A 14,262-nucleotide genomic window follows, 5' to 3' on the forward strand; every position below is an offset into this window, starting at 1 on the left:
AGTGGTTATTTCAGTCAAAGTTGCTCTTCTATCAGCTTGAATCAGTCGGCCCATTCTCCTCTGACCTCTAGCATCAACAAGGCATTTTTGCCCACAGGACTGCCGCATACTGGATGTTTTTCCCTTTGCACACCATTCTTTGTAAACCCTAGAAATGGTTGTGCGTGAAAATCCCAGTAACTGAGCAGATTGTGAAATACTCAGACCGGCCCGTCTGACACCAACAACCATGCCATGCTCAAAATTGCTTAAATCACCTTTCTTTCCAATTCTGACATTCAGTTTGGAGTTCAGGAGATTGTCTTGACCAGGACCACACCCCTAAATGCATTGAAGCAACTGCCATGTGATTGGTTGATTAGATAATTGCATTAATGAGAAATTGAACAGGTGTTCCTAATAATCCTTTAGGTGAGTGTATGTTCATCATATTACCACAATACTTAACTTTTGCAGGACAAAGTTTGGCTTTTGTCAAGCTCCTCTTTATCATTTAAATTTTGAAAGCCAAAAATATATACATTGGACTCAAACTGTGGAGGAGAAGCACAAATCTCTTATGTTGTCCGCCATTCCTATTACTGCTAAACAAAGTCAGAAAATAATTGGCTCCTACTACATGGTATGCTCTGCTGCCTGTCAATGTGGGAATAGTTTAGAGCACGCCACCTGTAAAATTATACAGGAACTGCAATTGTGTTTCCCCACCTTGAATCCAAACATATAAATTATAAATTAATAAAAAATCAATTTCGTTAGTTAGTGTGGTGATACATGAATAGCAGCAAAAAACACTGATACATAACTGAACCGATTTTCCCCCCATCTCTCCTACTATTGTTTCCAGGGTGCTCCTAATACCTGCCAATATTCCTCTTGCCAGCATATCTGAAGTGTACCAGGCATATCCTGAAAAACAACAATCATACAAACCATAATATCAACCACAACAGCAATGAAGTTAATTAAAATTAAGGTCATTTAGCAATCAGGACAATCACAGCAATGAACATACTGTATATCTAATTATTTACACCAGATTAAATTACTTGCACAACAGAAGCAACGGTTATGAATAAAGGATGTGGATCCCACGACTGGTTCTGCTGTTGTACCTGTCACTGAGGCACCACTTATCTGCACTATGTAATATGCAGTTGTACGGATGAATTAAGGCCTCAGCTGCTTTGTGCGAAAGAGTTCACCTCATAAAAACACTGTGGTCAAACAGAACTGACTAACGTATCACACAGCACTCAGCAACCAACTTACTCTAACAGGCTGAGAAAGTTAGTGACATCTTGATGGGGGACCTTGTTCCAGTAAGCCTGCAGTGTGTCTGAAAAAGCAGAGGACAGATGCACCATAATGACCTGATACACTGCTCTTCACCGCTGAACCCCACTTGCACTCTTACATATGACCCTGCCCTAGGCTGAGCCTGCTAGCCATTACTGCTCAGCAATACACTCTATTTGTTACAGTTTTGATTCTGACAATTTGCACCTGGTGTACATTTCTACTTTTTCATGTTTTCACATCTGTACATTTTATTCATATGGGTATTGATTTATTCACATGGGTATTCGGTTATTCATATGGGTACTCAATTATTTGAACTTTTATTTATATTATTTATTCTGCTCCCTTTATTCTATTTGTTTCCGTGTTTGCTGTCAGAATATGAGCCACTGTAACACCCTCATTCTTCTTCAGGAAAAGTTGCTTCTCATCTCATCTCACCAAAAACTCTTTCACTGCTTCTTACAGCTTGAGGACACAATAACTAAATAGATGGAAACCTATTCGTTGGTGAGTAATGCCTAGAATTGGTGACACCCTGGAATCAGTGAGTCCAGCAACAGTTGAATTGTAGGAAAATGACTAACATACATTTCCTCCTTACGTTATCAGAGATCATTAACTTGCAGCTGACTGTCTTGGGCAACAGCTTGATGCTTGTGAAAGAGAAAGTCCCCCGCCCTCCAACATTGCCAAGGTATTCACCTTCTGACACGGTTTTGACGATGTACAGGAAACACAGGAGCAGCCCTTTGACCTCGTACTGCCCCAGATGGCCCATACGAGACAAGGTGCTCATCTTGAACGAAGTCCTGTGCAGCTGTGGACAGTGGGGTTGCCAGGTCAGCGGCACTGTAATCATCATCACGAGCCTTATGTCAGGCATAATAACCAATAATGTAATAAACGTGGTGCCATAAAAGAATAACACCTGCACAACACAAATGTCAGACTTTGTCCATTCCAAGAATAATGGGAATGAGGTCTCTAGTTATGTTGGTTCATACTGTACCAAATTTTGTCAACGTATAAAAACTCGATATATATTTTTTTCTAAACCAACATAACTAGTTTGTTTGTTTTTGTTGTAGAGAGGCAACATTTTTTTTTTTCATTTGTATGCAGGTGCTATTTGTTCTTTTCAGAAAAGTTGTTTGGGCGTTTTTATTGTTGTATAGTGTCATGCCCTGCCTATCTGCCCCTCCTGTTTCACACACCTGTTTTGCATTAGTCTTAACTCTTGTTCCTGCCCTCGTGTAATGCATTTCAGTTGCCTCTCATTCTGCTCCCTTGTTAGTCTCAGTATAAAGGCACTTTCCCGTGTTCCCAGTCCTGACATTAACGTTGTTCCCCCATGTGCTCTGGTTCCCATTTGCCCTTCCTCATGGTTTGATCCCATGAGATCCTGTTTGTTTCTGTTCAGTTCCTAGTCAATAAAGCCCCATTTTGTTTGCTTCAACTCCCACTCCCGCATCCTTCATCCTGCTATACACAACATGTAGATTAATTCTACACTACAATACAGGAATTGCATGTTTCCCTGGAGTTGGCATGCAAATGCTGCATATAGCAACAAAGCATCCAGGGGCTGGATGTCCAGACTGGCAAAGCGGCTCATTTTTAGGGTTTCAGTTGTGCCCTTCTCACCTCACTGTTGTCCAAAGACACAGTGTCCATGTACAGGGAGCCTCTGGAGTCGTCCCGCCTCACCGTGTGCCCATTCTGGGCCACAGAGACTATGGAGGTAACAGTACAGAAAGAATCTTACCATCATCTCAAAGAGAAGGAATACAACAAATTCTCACATCCATTAAACATGACCAAAACCCCTTATTTAGCAAAACAACACACAAATACTGAGGTAGCCAAGGATAAGAATACAATATAAAATCACACAGTAAAAACACACAATGTAAAAACATAGGGATCTGGAGGCCATTCACTATGCTGTGGCTCTCAAAGAAAACTGAACAGCATTACAACTGTGGTGGTGTTAACAGAAACTGGGGTAGTACAATCAGATGGTATTAATGTTGAAGGTCGTTACAATACAGTATAGAAGCACGATTACCAGCAGCAATGACACCTGCAAATCTGAAATCTCAAAACCAAATGTAAAAGTGGGATGCGGGTTCCATTCTGAGGTCAGGGGTTTGGGTTTTGCCTAACAGGGAATTTGTGAGGCTCGCAGTAGTCCATCGAAATGAGCTGTAAAACAGGCCCTCACCCTGCTCTGCTGTCACACTGATCCTGCGGGGCTCAGATGAAGAAGAGGGCAGCGTGAGGTCATCCTTAGAGACCTGGGGAGGACAGGGGACACAGAAGAGTCATACTGACTGACAAGGGATCTCTTAGCCAGGGGCAGGTTAGGATTGGGAGGCCTCACCGCAAAGTCCAGCCCCATGTTGGAGGTGAGTTCCCTGGGTGAGAGCTGCTTCAGGTTCTGGTAGAGCAGCTCCAGCACTGGCAGGTACAGCACGCAGATCCGAGCCTGCTGGTTCTACGAACAAACAAACAATGTCACAGTAATCCCTTCACATTCTTGACAAACTTGACAGTTATTCACAAGATGGTTGTGCACAATTAAACCGGAATATTTTTGGAGCTTGCCGAAAAATTGCAGAAACTCAGAGCCAAAAACAATACTGAGCATGATTTGGATCACAAAAAACAAATAATATATAAATATAGTGATATATAATATTTGTTAGTTTAAGTGCATACTATATCTTTAATTTTAAAAGTATTCACTTGAGTATGCCATCCATCTTTGTCTTGGCAACCAGCCTCACTCACAGATTAGTTGTCTTTGTGACAGATGAATCTTATGCTTCTCGCAGTAACTTTTAAAGTTTTCAATGCTGTTGCATTTTAATTAATTGGTCCTAAACATAGTGCTTCCAGTGCATACAGTAGTAATTTGGGACATATAGGGGCACAATTGAGATGGTTTGTATATTACATAAAAAAGGTCTAGATAGGAAATGACAAAGTGTACAACATAGTACTGTTTATTTAAAAATTGGTATTAAATAGACCTTTATATTATCGTTCAGGCAGCAGACTGTTTTGCGCTGAGGCTAGAGGGGCCCAAGTATTATTTCACATTCACTGTTTCACATTTGTGGAAATCCCTACCCCTAACCCTCATGGATGTGAAGGGGTTACTGTATTTATTTGTCACCTGTACAAACAAAATGGTTTGCCCGTTATTCTTTGTCACTTTTACGGTATGTTTGGGAAGTTCAAAACTCACTCATAACCACTATTTCTGCAAACTATGCCATAGAGCTACAGGTTAGCCACTGGTTAATGTACGAGGCTGATATAACTGTGGGTACAGGGCAATATGAGACACTAACACCTTTATCATCTCAAGTGCTTATAAGGTAAACAGCCTGCTGGCCACACAGTTCCTATGCAGTAATCTTACCTTGTAAGCACTGTAGCGGTCATCCAGGGCATGCTTCACCATAAGGTTCTTGAGTACTGCCACGGCTAGCTGCCTGACCTCGGGGCAGCCCTGTAACCCATCAGCCACCTCTCTGAGCAGCAGTCCCACCAGGAAATGGTTTCTGCAATAGTCCTCTGTCAGGCTGACCTCCAAGTTCTGGTCTGCAAGAGAACACATGTGGAATGGACTGAATCTCTGCACTGGTCCCTACAATGCTGGCAAACATGGCACCTTGAGAACCAGGTGCTGAAAAATTCAGTGCAGTAATGCCAGCTTTTTTAACACAGAAGATAATTCTTATCCAGTCTAGCCAACCATCTCAGACAACCCATACGAAGCAAGTTACTTCACCATAAAACCTTTGAAAACTCCGAACATGCATTTCAAGGGGTTATGTCATGATCACCACTGAGCATAAGCAAGTCAGGAAAATATCCCTCAGCATCATGCTTGAAAAAAAATCAGGCCTATAACCCAAAAGAATGATTGGAAATGGGTCACGCAAGAAAGGAGAACAGACCTGGTTTCAGTCATAAGACAATAAGACCAATATTATGGGTGACTGCAAAACCGAATTCTTTGCATCCCATCTTCATTGGACTGGGGGTTGTAAACCACTACACTATAGAAAGCGCTCTCAAAAAGAGCCTTTTCAAGCAATGCATCTATGTTATTTAGATATCCCCATTTAAACGATGATCTTGCAAGACAAAAGATAACTCAAAAGACTTAATGTGTTTTTTAAAATAATTTACCCCTCCAAAGTTAATGTGGTGGCATAATTATGCTCACAAACCATGGCCACCATCATATGCTCCAAATGCAACAGTGACACATCTGACCTAAGACCAAGAACAGAACAATGTAGTATTCTGCATCTGGGTTTCCAGGAGATTGTTCAGCCAATCACTGAAGCCCAACTTCATGCGGAAGAAGTGCAAGGTGAAAAAGCTGCGAAATAGGGAGGAAGGAAATATGTCCATTGCCAAGGTTTTTTTGGGTAAAGATCATTCATTTAGATATTTCTTTGCTTAGTTTCTGAGTCTTGAACCTTGAGCCCGCAAAGCAGTGCATAGAAGGTCCTACTAGAGGAATAGCATACATCAGTTAAGACAGGTCCCTGGGTATTTAGGCAGGAAGGCTTACAGGGGTTAGTTGGTAGTGGTTGTGCATGGCCAGTGGGGGGCTCCACCTACCTACAACGCCAAAACGATCCGTCGCAAACGGAATCATATCTGACCATGACCAAAATGAATAAAACAAAACAGGAAAAAATTAAACTAATGAACAAAACATGCTTTTTTCCTGCATATTAGAGGGCTACGGTATGTGTAGGGTGGTATAAGTAGGGATTGTATTAATCCCTAAGCATGCTGACATTAAAACATCCACTACTTAACTCTTAGCGAAGGCTAAAAACGGTCAGGCATACTGCTTGAGGGAGGTGAGGGAGTGGTGACTGGGATTGGACAGCCAGTGGGGTGGTACAGAATAAGGCCTTAGGAGCTCACCATGCATTCTCTGCAGTCTGGTGCGGGAAAACGCCATGGGCAGATTGAGTGGGATGTAATGCTCATGGTTGCACACTGTCAGTAGGAAATCATACTTCATCACTGTGAGAGCCTGTTTGGAGAAGTCGCTGTTAAGTAGCTATATGACACCGTCAAAGAATATTCAACAACACAGTTGCTTAAATTAACAAGACAGCTGAACCTGCTGGACTCCTACTGATCTGGTATAATAACTGACTAACTAAACAAATTAAAGTATTTGCTAAAGGTGTACTTCTAATACAAAAGACAGCCGCACATTATGCTGGAATAAATTTTCAGAATGAGTGAGAACACTCTCAATCAATCAAATTCTAATTAGTACAGAGCACTTTTCAAGAGAGGTTTTTGACAATGCAAAATGATAAACAATGGAAATCCTCTGGATAAAATCAAAAAATGAAAATGATTTCCTGCCCCCTCCCAATAGTATTACATTAGTGGAATTGCTGGAAAACAGTGTCCATGATGTAATTGCCTATAAGTAAGACATACTGTAAATAGCCTACAAATGGCCTGGGAAATTGATGTATAAAGAAAAGAACTGTAAACATCAATGCTCCCTACCTTGGGGTCCTTCATTGTGAAACCACACATGTAGTCATTGACGAGGCTGAAGGCAAATCCTCGGTTCATAAAGGTGAAGCACCTCTGCAGGCAAATGAGGGCCATCAGCATTCAGGCAGTATGAAAAATTATTAGTCAGAGTAATTATGAAACCATTCATTACCAGCTCGTTAACAAAGCTGATACATGTATCATGTAGAAATGTGGTTAGTGTGTTGCCTCACTAAAAGTTCAAACTTACACTGTTTTCTCATTTACATTTTACTCATTTGCACATGTAGATACCTGTTTCATGCTAGTTCTTGGTTAGCTAACCAGCTGAAAGCAGATGTCCACAGTCAAGATCTCCACTGCTCCACCAGTGCCCCTCTTTAACTACTGTACTATATTCTTTCTGCAGCTTGACAGTCTGCATAATATACTCAGTATTTCACGCACTGTACCATTTTCATATCTGTCAGTGCCTTTATTGTTCTATTCTTTGGGTCTCTGATGTTCTGAAGGTCAGGGGAGCATAATTGAATCTACCTTAGTCCCAGACTTCCACTTGCTACCTCACAGGTGGAATTTCCCTGTTATTTTACCTTAGTGTAAGTGTAGTCACACATTCTGAGCTGATCAACAGCAGGTCAAGTCTTGCCTTGTACACTGGAACTATGTCTGACCTTACAATAATGCAAGAACCCACATTACAAAATTTCATCAGACATGGTGAAACATTGTTTACGTATGAGCCGAAAACAACCTAAATAAAATCCAAAAATTTCTTTGACTTAACGATCAAGATGAAAACAAAAGTTTGACACGTCAGCTGTAATTAAATGGAGATTGTAGAAACTGGTCTGACCTCTGTTGTTTGAAAAATGCCCTTATACACAAACATCAGCTGACTGGTCTGACAGGTTAGTTATAAGTAATTGACTGCATGACTGCATGACTGCTTCACTGTCACTTAGATGGCATGAGGCAGAAATAATATGCATGGCCCTGGTTTGCAGTTTGCATTTCCAGTGTGCATATATGGTGCCATGACAGTAATGAAAGTGGCTTTCAACTCAAATAGTCAATAGAACTGTCCGGCCCTTTGGGCCATCTACCCTTCAGGGACTTGCATACGTACATGTGCTAATCAACGGATCATGCTAAATGTTGATGGGTAACAGATGCTGGGTAGCAGCTGTTCTTAAACTCATGTGTGATCTCCCTACCTTTGTTAAGAGCTGCAATGCTCACTTTGTGGCCTTAAAAAAAGAAAGAAACATGCTGGCTGCCTGTCACGCAAAGACTGTAAGTCCGATACGCACAATGCAAATAAACAGGAATCTGATAGAAGCGCTGGTTCTTCAAAAGCATTATTCATTTCCATCAGTGAGTTTGTTTTGTGATTAAGGTCAACGTTTATCTCAAAAGGCAAATTAGCTGAAGTATTTGAAGCGCTGCTTTGGATCCCAGCGCCGTTCACCCTGTTCCACTGCATTTCTGCCCACCTTGGCATCCTGTACGTGGACCGCTGTGGCAGGTAGCCAACAATGCTCACACAGCTGCTAGCCTGCCTTCAGCCAATACGCTCAAATGAGCTCTTAAGAGGTCAGGCGTAGGTCATCATGCATAAATGGTTCTAAAGAAGGCCAACAGAAGGTCGGTGTGTGGCACATCACAGGCAGCTCTGCTGGGGATGTTAAGTTCCTCTGCTCCTTGTGATATTGGATTATACTTGTGCATTACACCTGTGCATGACACCTGTGGTTGTAATTTGGTCAAATTTTTATCACTTTTTTGGCATACAAATCTCAGTAGGAAGCCCTGCCTTGAAGAAGTGGACCACATCCAGGTTAGAGGATCTCACTTTGAGAAAGCAGCCCAGGTTCCCAGATTACTAGATCTCACCTTGATAAAATGAGCCAGGCTCAAGTTAATGCAGCGGGCCTCCTCGGGGACCTCCAGGTGGCGGATGGTGATGTGAGGCAGGATGGACAGCAGTAGGGACTGCAGGGCCAGGTGGAAGCTGTCTGGGAAGCGCTGGGCGCGTGGCATCTACAGGGCACACCACAGGACATTTTTATTGAGCCTCCCTCACACCCACATGTGCTATTCATGTCCAAGGTTAAGCCTGTCCAGGTCATTAGATATTACATAGATGGTCACAGGGGAGCCTATCACAGGCTTCACAGGGCTGCAGTACACCTTGGAAGGATGCCAGACCATCACAAGACACACACCACAAACACTACCAGCAATTTAGAGACCAAATCAGCCTGACTGCATGTTTCTGGAGTGTCCAGAGGAAGCCCAGATGACACAAGTTGAACATACAAACTCTGTATACACAGAGCAGGGACAGTATTCAAACCCCCAACACTGGCGTGTGAGGCCACAGTGCTACCCATTGAGCCACCACTCCACACAATCAATGTACACTCAGTAATAAAACAATTATTAACAAATTATTAATGGACTATTTAAAAAGGGCTCAATGGTTGTCTGAGGGCAAAGCAGGACTTAGGTGCTTTATTAGAGCATGTGTGTCAATTCGCATGTGTGAGTGAGGGAAACGACACTCAGAGCATATTAGGATAATGAAAGCTGGCCTGGGCCCCGAAGGATTATTCTGCAGCGAGGTGTGGCCTTCTCAGTAGGTATTCTTTTACCAAGTGATGACAGCACAGTGTTGAAGTTCCATGTCGCCTGTTCAGTGAGTCCTTTTTCTAAATGGCTTGTCACCTCAAATACCCTCATACATTATTTAGGAAGTGTGTTTTCGTTACACAAAGATAAACGCAGTGAGGGTGCTGAGAACTCACCTTTATCCTGTTCTCAACTTGCAAGTACTGAGCCATAGACTTGGCAATGACCTCGAAGAAAAACCAAGAGTACTGAAAAGGGGAAGAGGAAATGATTGTGAGGCCTTGTGCACCCAGAAACAGCTTCTCACAGAACAAATATTAACTCACCCACTTAAAAAATCCTTAATTTTTTATCAAAAGAGGTCAAAACACGAATCTGGAACTGTCAGTTGTGCTTTTTTACTTTATACACCAATATTCCTTAAATGCCTAATATTGAAAATCAATTAAAATGAAGGAATATAAGAAATAACCTAAAATTATGAACATTTTAAGTAAAAAACATAAAAAAAGTTAACCATTCCCCAGTTGTCATTTCACACGATTGTATAATATGTACACGCACACACACACGCACACACACGTTTACACACAGCCCTGGCCTCATATAGTTTTGTCATGCTTGCTTAGTTCAGTACAAATGCAGCAAATTTATTAGTTTCATAACAACAAGCAATGTTTAACATATCTGCATACATCTTCTGCACACACATTTTCCGTGTATTATAAGATTCGTGATTTTTTTTATTGACTCATTCAGTTCAGTTCTAGTTTTTGCTATTAATTGGAATTGCAGTCATTGGCTCCCAAAGGGATGTTTGGTGTTTTATGTTATTTCAAAGGTGTTACTAATTAAAAAGCAACCAAAGCGGCTGCTTGACAACTAACTTTTTAAACTTAGAACAGCTATTATAGAATTACAATTTGAGTTTCAATGTATTATTACTTGACATTAATGTTTTACCTAAAACTCCAGGTTATTTCTAATATGCTATATATATTTCACTAAAATCATTTATGTTTCTTCTAATATTTTTACTGAATTAAGCAAGCGTCCTAAGACTTTCTTAATATATAATTATACATATACGTGCGCGCACACACACCGTACATACATGCAAACATACATCCTTCATCATAACTGCTTATTACTGCTTATTACAGTAAAGGATCACAGTAAGCCTAGCGCCTATTCCAGGAAGCAAAGAGCCTCAAGTAGGGCTCAGTGAGGTCTTATATCTTATATCATGTTGTCATTCTTAGACTACTAACCATTGCAGAAAAAAATGCCATTTTGTTTTTATAGTTAAACCTTTATATGCCTCCCCGACCACAGCATTCTTCTCATTCTAAAAAGGATAACAATCCTTTTCGACAGGTTTAGCCAGAACAACCACAAGTGGCAAGTTCCTCATGCAAGGGGACACAGGTGAATTAAGAATGGAATTTCAAAAGTCAAACTTTCGGTTATGCCTGGCAAGTGAAATGACATCTGTTAAATAAAGGGAGATATCTGAAGAAAATATTTAAAATCATTGGTAACACTGGTTACTTGATAGTATACTAAGTATGTGTGACCTAAGTATACTCAATTACTACTGAAATACAAATTATGAATCAGGTATGAACAAATATAGTTACTACTTGAGATAAAATGTACATTACAATTAATTTATGATGAATGGACATGACATCAGTATTTCACTTGTGTTACTAAATACTTGTTCCTTCAGTAGTTTTTTCAGTAGCTCACAGACGTTCACAGAAATAACAGATATAGTAACAAATAAAATTAACACTTGAAAAGAAACATGTTTCACGATTCGTTAATGATGAATTATCATGAGATCAGTATGTAACTAAGACAGTTTGTGGCACCTAAATTAATACATAATAGCATAATACTACAATATATTACATACCAGATCTGGGCAATGTACTCATGTTTAAAATTTGATCCAATAAGTATATGGTTACTTCAAACTCCTAGAAGATACAATAAAAGTAATGCTAGGGTGCAGCCATGACAGCTGACTATATTGTATACTGAGGTTTATTAAACAAGGAAAGTAAAGTCAAGTCACTAGGTCAGTCCCCTTATTATGTGTGTGTTTATGTGGACATATCTATATAGCTATATCTACAGGATATGTGTGTGTGTGCGCATATATATATATATAGAGCCAAAACATGATGACTGTCTGTCTACCTGTCTAATATGCTGTTACTCCTTCAAGTGCCGCCAAGGCATGGACTCTACAATACCTCTGAAGGTATCCTGTGGTATGTGACACCAAGACACCATCCTTTCATTCCTGTTTGTTGTTCCAACAAATCTCTCACATGCTTGAAAGGAACAGCTAAAATTGGAGGCCAGGACAACACCTTTATGTTTTCATCATGTTCTTCAAACGATTCCTGAGCAAATGTTGCAGTATGGCAGGGCGCATTATGCTGCTGAAAGTGACAACTGCCATTGGTGAATACCGTTTACATAAAGGGGTGTACCTGATCGGCAACAACATTTAAGTTGGTGGAACGTGTCAAATTAACATCCACATGAATCCCTGGACTGAGGATTTAGCAGCAGAACATTATCCAAAGCATCACACTCCCTCCACTGACCTGTCTTCTTCCCACAGTGCACCCTGGTTCCATCTCCACCCCAGTAAATGACACATGGTGTAACAGAAAATGGGATTCATCAGATCAGGTGATTTTTTTCCCATTGACCTAGAGTCAACATTTGACACTTGCATACCCATTGCAGACACTTTCGATGGTGGATGGGGTTAGTATGGAAACACAGCCCCATGTGCAGCAGGGCTCTGTGGGCATTACTCCCATAGCCATCATTAAAATTACCCACAATTTGTGCCACAGTAGCCCTTCTATTAGTTTGTACCACACAGGATAATCACATCTTGCATTGATGAGTTTGTTGCTGATTTGTGGTTCATTTCTAGTTGGATCACTGCCAGTATGTACTCCCCATGGCTGATTGTGAGCATTCCCTGGCATTTTTGAGATGCTCTGATACAGGTATCTGGCATATTATCTATTATTATCTAACTCACTCAGGTCTTCACCCCTGCTCACTTCTTCTGCATCCAAAATTTTGATTACAAGTTCCAATTGTTCCCTTACTGTGTAATATATCCCAGTCCTTGACACGTTCTGTTTTTATGAGATAGTAATGTCATGTGGGGGTGGTGTGTGTATGTATGTATGTGTGAATTATGTTTATACTACATTGAGGCGACCACATGTTCCCCAAAATGTGATAAAAACCTGTTGTTATTTTGACGTGTGAATGAAATCAAAAACTAAAAACGCCAAATGTCTCATCGTTTGTTGGTACTTATGGTTAAGGTTAGGGCTGGGTAGGGGTTAAGGTCATCATGTTGGAATTAGGGTTTTCCCAATAGAAATTACAAAATTTTACAAAGGTATAATTACAAGACTGTGCATTGTCCTATAACTTAATTTCTGGTAACATATTTCAGGGATGCAACCTACTGTGGCTGACCGGGGCAAGACTGTGTATATGACTGTGACATCGCAAAGTTATTTCATTGTGTTGTACTGCCATCTAGTGGGAACAACAGAATCACTTTAAACACTTTCGTTTTCTGATGTTTCTTAGACAGAATGTAAGCGAGAGTGAATGACTTGCCAGTATGATTTTGGCTTAAAGTGGTTCTGTCTCTCATGCCTTCATTCAAACAATAATGTGAATGTTATACATTTGATTTTAAAGACTAGCAGGTACACAGGACAACTGTTGAAGGGAGAAGTGAGCTCACCCTTGCAATCAGCCTTTTGACTGCCTTTTTGCGAATACACACCAGTATGGACCATTAGCCCACTGTACGATATAAATGATATCTAACAGCTAATAAGTTTGTCTCTCACCTTAAGCAGTTTGTTGCAGGTGATGAAATCTGCAGTCTGCTTTAATATGGAGGCCATTGAATTGGCCAGAACTTCATGTGTGGTTACGGAGCTCCCAGCCACAGCCTTTTTGGTCACGAACACATACTATATTGTAAAGCACAACGATATTCAATTAAAATTGACAATTCAAGTGGTTCAATCCAGTTCAAATGCAGGAATTCAACAGGAGTTCAAACATTAGAGCAGGGCAGTTGTTGTATTTGCCCCCACCCGAACCATGTGTTGGGGGCCCCCTGTTGCCCATGAACAGTGACTAAACTAAATATTGAATGAACACATTCCTTATTAAGGAGACGCTAAAGCAGCATGTTCTGCTAACCAGCTAGCTAGCCATGATCTTCTACAATTACTTGCTATTTAGTTTTTCAAACCTTTATGACGTTGTGAGGACCATTGGTCAGGTCCCCACAAAGATCTGTGAATCCAATCAAGAAAGTAAAAATGCCAGAAGTCTCGTATTTTATTTGGTTACTTATGGTAATGGTTAGGGCTGGGTAGGGGTTCAGATCGTCATGTTGTGCTTGGAGTTTTCCCCATAGAAATGAATGGAGTCCTCACAAAAAAATAATTACAAACTTGTGTGTGTCTCACAAGAGAGTATGATTGGATATGGGAAGAGAAGCATTCTGATGTACTCATACTTGTGCAAATGGCAAATCATGAAATCTCAATTCATTTTAGTTTTAACTAAGCACTTGTAGGTGCCAAACTAAACTACTTCTTTTGGTGGTTGGTCTTCATTCTGCAAGAAAACCTTTTCAAGACTTGGCAAGGGGCTACCTGAGAAAAATAAAATAAAATTCTTCCA

The 14,262-nt window shown here is 40.7% G+C and overlaps 1 protein-coding gene across 5 annotated transcripts in view; it reads right to left on the reverse strand.

Moving 5' to 3' along the window:
- dock11 (dedicator of cytokinesis 11) overlaps positions 1–14,262 on the reverse strand; it is a 77,772-nt gene that overhangs the window by 22,890 nt on the left and 40,620 nt on the right. For 4 of the 5 annotated variants that reach the window (XM_072717123.1, XM_072717121.1, XM_072717124.1 and 1 more), the window contains exons 26-38: positions 13,413–13,538; positions 9,675–9,746; positions 8,761–8,907; positions 6,874–6,957; positions 6,268–6,379; positions 5,953–5,991; positions 4,736–4,917; positions 3,689–3,802; positions 3,530–3,602; positions 2,950–3,038; positions 2,008–2,122; positions 1,273–1,339; positions 862–909 (exon numbers count right to left, since the gene is read on the reverse strand). In XM_072717123.1, the coding sequence (XP_072573224.1) occupies positions 862–909; positions 1,273–1,339; positions 2,008–2,122; positions 2,950–3,038; positions 3,530–3,602; positions 3,689–3,802; positions 4,736–4,917; positions 5,953–5,991; positions 6,268–6,379; positions 6,874–6,957; positions 8,761–8,907; positions 9,675–9,746; positions 13,413–13,538 (1,268 nt within the window). The remainder of the gene's footprint in view (positions 1–861; positions 910–1,272; positions 1,340–2,007; positions 2,123–2,949; positions 3,039–3,529; positions 3,603–3,688; positions 3,803–4,735; positions 4,918–5,952; positions 5,992–6,267; positions 6,380–6,873; positions 6,958–8,760; positions 8,908–9,674; positions 9,747–13,412; positions 13,539–14,262) is intronic. The other variant, XM_072717122.1, reaches the window with a different exon arrangement.

Source organism: Paramormyrops kingsleyae, chromosome 10 (genome assembly GCF_048594095.1).
Source record: "Paramormyrops kingsleyae isolate MSU_618 chromosome 10, PKINGS_0.4, whole genome shotgun sequence".
Lineage (NCBI taxonomy): Eukaryota > Metazoa > Chordata > Actinopteri > Osteoglossiformes > Mormyridae > Paramormyrops > Paramormyrops kingsleyae.